Consider the following 3,297-nt stretch of genomic DNA (forward strand, 5'->3'; position numbering starts at 1 on the left):
TATTGCACAATACTAGGTCCACTATACAATTTAATTTACATTTGTGTGTTATAATATGTGTTGGAGTAACAACAAATTTCTATAGATTTTTTAGTTTAGTTTGGGACATTTTAATCCACATGTTAAGTACAAAATTGTCTTCCTAATTATGGGTAAAGTAAATAAGTTCACAATGCATTAATTTGTGCATCTTAGGTGTACTATGTGTATTATATGTGTTCATGTCCATTGTAGTATTCTCACTATCTTGATACAAGGTTGTGAAGCATACTAACGAGGGGAAAATCTTGATATATATTTCTAGATATAAAATGACAAAAGCGTGGAGAGTATCGGTTACTGCGTGTCTTGAAATCTCCCTTCCCCCCTCTGTTGTCGACAACACTCCTTTCTTGGTTTTTTGTGATCATATCTACTTCACATGCTTTGGCATTTCATGGTTAACCCATTCACGGTGGGCGCATGTGTGCAACCTTGCATTTTTTCAGATGTTATATTTTTAGTGTACATGAAGGAGATTTTATATCCCAATTATTTATGAGCTCAAGCATTATTCCTACCGTGAGTTGCTAAACGATACACAATGTCGACTAAAAGGGTTGGTGCAATTTAAAAGTCAAGAACCTTTGGGAGCTAAACAAACCAAACAAGCAACTAAAGAACTTATACTGATAGTTGAAAGCAACTGAGTTCCTGAAGTTTGAATACTCTCTGTAGTTGGATGGAGTTTCAATACTTGGGAGGCGCAAAATTGATCTTTTTATATGTGTCTTTTGTAAAAAAAAAAGAGGACTCGAACGTTGACACTTTTTATTTCTTAACTAGAAAAAATGCGCCCTTCCACTGTAGCTAGTGCTGCAAAAATAAGAGCACAACCAGGTCCTTGTTCAATTATTATTTTTAGATAAAGACATGCACCCGACTTTATAAATAAAGCCAACATGCAGAGTAGCAACCACAATACCAAAACAACATCACCCCCCTCAAAAGGGCAAGGTTTTTACGATAATACACGGCCACCGGGCCAAATCAAGCGGCAGGCCGACAACCTAACAAGCCAAAAAACATAATGAAGCCCAAAAGAAGACAGCAGGAGAGCCTCAAGTAGCGCCAGTTTGTTGAGCGAGGGAAGAAGCAGATGCACGAACTCTGGATGTCAGCTCCTCCAAAGCGAGACGATCAACCTCCTCAGTCAATAATTTCTACTACTGTAGAAAGATCAACGTTTTAAACAAGCAGTCAGTCGGCCTGTTAGGAAAAATATGCTCAATAGTGAATTTGCTTCTAGTGGTCCAAAGTGCCCAAGAGAGCACCGGTGGTCCTTGTGCAATTATACAACCTCATCCCGAATTAAAGCCAACTGGGTACATCTACACGTACAATTGGTAGCAGTTTCTTCTTTCGTCAAAGAAAAGAATAGAATAGAGCAGAACTTTGGGGAGAATATCTAGTGTTCCCAACCTTCACATGCTCCCGTTTTTATACAATCCAATTTGAATATTTCAAGAGAAAACTGAAATTTTTAAGAATGTTCTCAAGACATGTGCCTACTTATTATCCCTAAAAAGGTCAAATCGAAAACCAAAATACACTTTGAGAAATCAAAAGGCAAATCCAAACGTGAAACCCTGGTGTTTTGCTTTTGCCTTTTTTGGCACACTATTCATCCTGAATTTGTCGTTTTTGTTTCTCTGTGTGTATTTCGAATTTGTGTTTGAACTTTGTAGAGGACGTGGGCACATGTCTTGGGAACGTCCACTGTCTTTTCTAGAGTTTTCTGAAACATTTCAATTTGAGTTTTTGATCGTTGGAGCATGCGAGCATACGAGTGTTTGGATTGTTTTGCACGCAGCATGACAAGTCTGACTCTGACCCCCGATCGTCACCATCTCGTCACGCTCGCACGCATGCAATTATGTCCCCGTACCGCCGGCGGGGCCCACGTCCTCCTCCGCCGGCCAATCGATGCCGTCGGCAACGTAGCCCACGCCGTGGCCGCGAGACCTTGCTTGTAAAACAATCCATCCATCCACCCACCGATCACTTCCCATCACTTTGACAGATGCAAGCGATCCATCGGTTTCTCCCATTAATGCGCATCATAATCCGCACGAGCGACGCGCGAGAGTGACAAAATCACAGGCAAAATCCAAATATCCGTTCAAATATTTACATATAGCGCTCCATGTGATGGATGAACTACCCTGAACAAACAAGCCAAGAAATTCAAACAGAAGCTCGATCGGACGCCAATTCTTCTCCGCGTTTCTAAAATCTTTCACTCCGTGCATGCAACTTAGTTAATAATCACTTGATCGATCAAGCAAAGTAGCCATTGGCGCTGTTGTGAGCGGCGCGCGCCCCGGGCATCTGCGCCGCCTGCATGCTCTGGAGGAGCATCCGGTCCTCCGCGGCGCCGAGCCCGTGCGCGAACGCGTCGCCGCCGGAGAGGGAGTGCTGCAGGTGGCTGCCGCCGTAGCCGAATGCCGCGCCGGTGTACTGCTGCCGCTGGTGGAGGTGGTGGTGGTCGAAGGACAGGGCGGCCGCCGGCTGCTGCTGCTGCTGCGGCGGCGGCGGCGCGAAGCCGTAGCCGGATGCCCCGCCGAAGCTGATGACCGGCGTGCCGGAGAACGGGCCGGCGGGGGCGGAGGGGATGCCGGTGAACTGCTGCACCATGGCGCGGAAGTTGCTGGCGTCCGTGTTGAGCAGCGTCACGGGCGCCCGGCGCGACGCCCGGGCCCGCTTCCTCGCCGCCGGCTTGCCCGCCACCCGCGGGCCCAGGGCCCCGCCCGCCGCCCGGGACGGGCTCCCGTCGCCGGACCCCGCCGACGCCGGGCTCGTCGGCGTCGCGGAGGCGGCGACGATCGTCGAGTCCGCCGCGGCGCCGCCCAGGCTGGGCGTGTCGTAGCGGTAGAGGTCGTCGGTCCAGTTGGCGAAGCTCGAGCCAGTGTCACTCATCGCCATGGCAGTGGGCAGTGGGTCAGCCGGCCGGAGGGGAGCGCTCTGCTCTGCTTTGCTTTGCTCAGCTCAGCTCTTCTTGCGTCTTTGGGAGCTACTAGGAGGAGCTCGAGACCGGCGGAGCGGCGTCCGATTTATAGCGCAACGGAGCGCCACAGCGTCCACCAGCCGTCGGATCGACAAGGACGCGGGACGGACGGCCAGGATCGTCCGGCGCGTCGCGGTCTCGAAGGTGGCTCGTCTGACCGGCCCCGTGAGACGCTTTCCACCTTCCGGGAAGCGTCGTTGATCCGTCGTCCCTGCTAGGTCGCGGCCCACCAACCTGTGGACCCGCGCGCG

The 3,297-nt window shown here is 50.1% G+C and overlaps 1 protein-coding gene across 1 annotated transcript; it reads right to left on the minus strand.

Annotated features, from left to right (window-relative positions):
- Positions 1–2,128: 2,128 nt before the first annotated feature.
- Positions 2,129–3,046, minus strand: LOC119327677. Its single transcript, XM_037600781.1, has one exon. The coding sequence runs from the start codon at positions 2,962–2,964 to the stop codon at positions 2,320–2,322; it is 645 nt and encodes a 214-aa protein (XP_037456678.1). The 5' UTR covers positions 2,965–3,046; the 3' UTR covers positions 2,129–2,319.
- Positions 3,047–3,297: the final 251 nt, after the last annotated feature.

The sequence above is a fragment of the Triticum dicoccoides genome, chromosome 7A, assembly GCF_002162155.2.
Source record: "Triticum dicoccoides isolate Atlit2015 ecotype Zavitan chromosome 7A, WEW_v2.0, whole genome shotgun sequence".
Classification (NCBI taxonomy): domain Eukaryota; kingdom Viridiplantae; phylum Streptophyta; class Magnoliopsida; order Poales; family Poaceae; genus Triticum; species Triticum dicoccoides.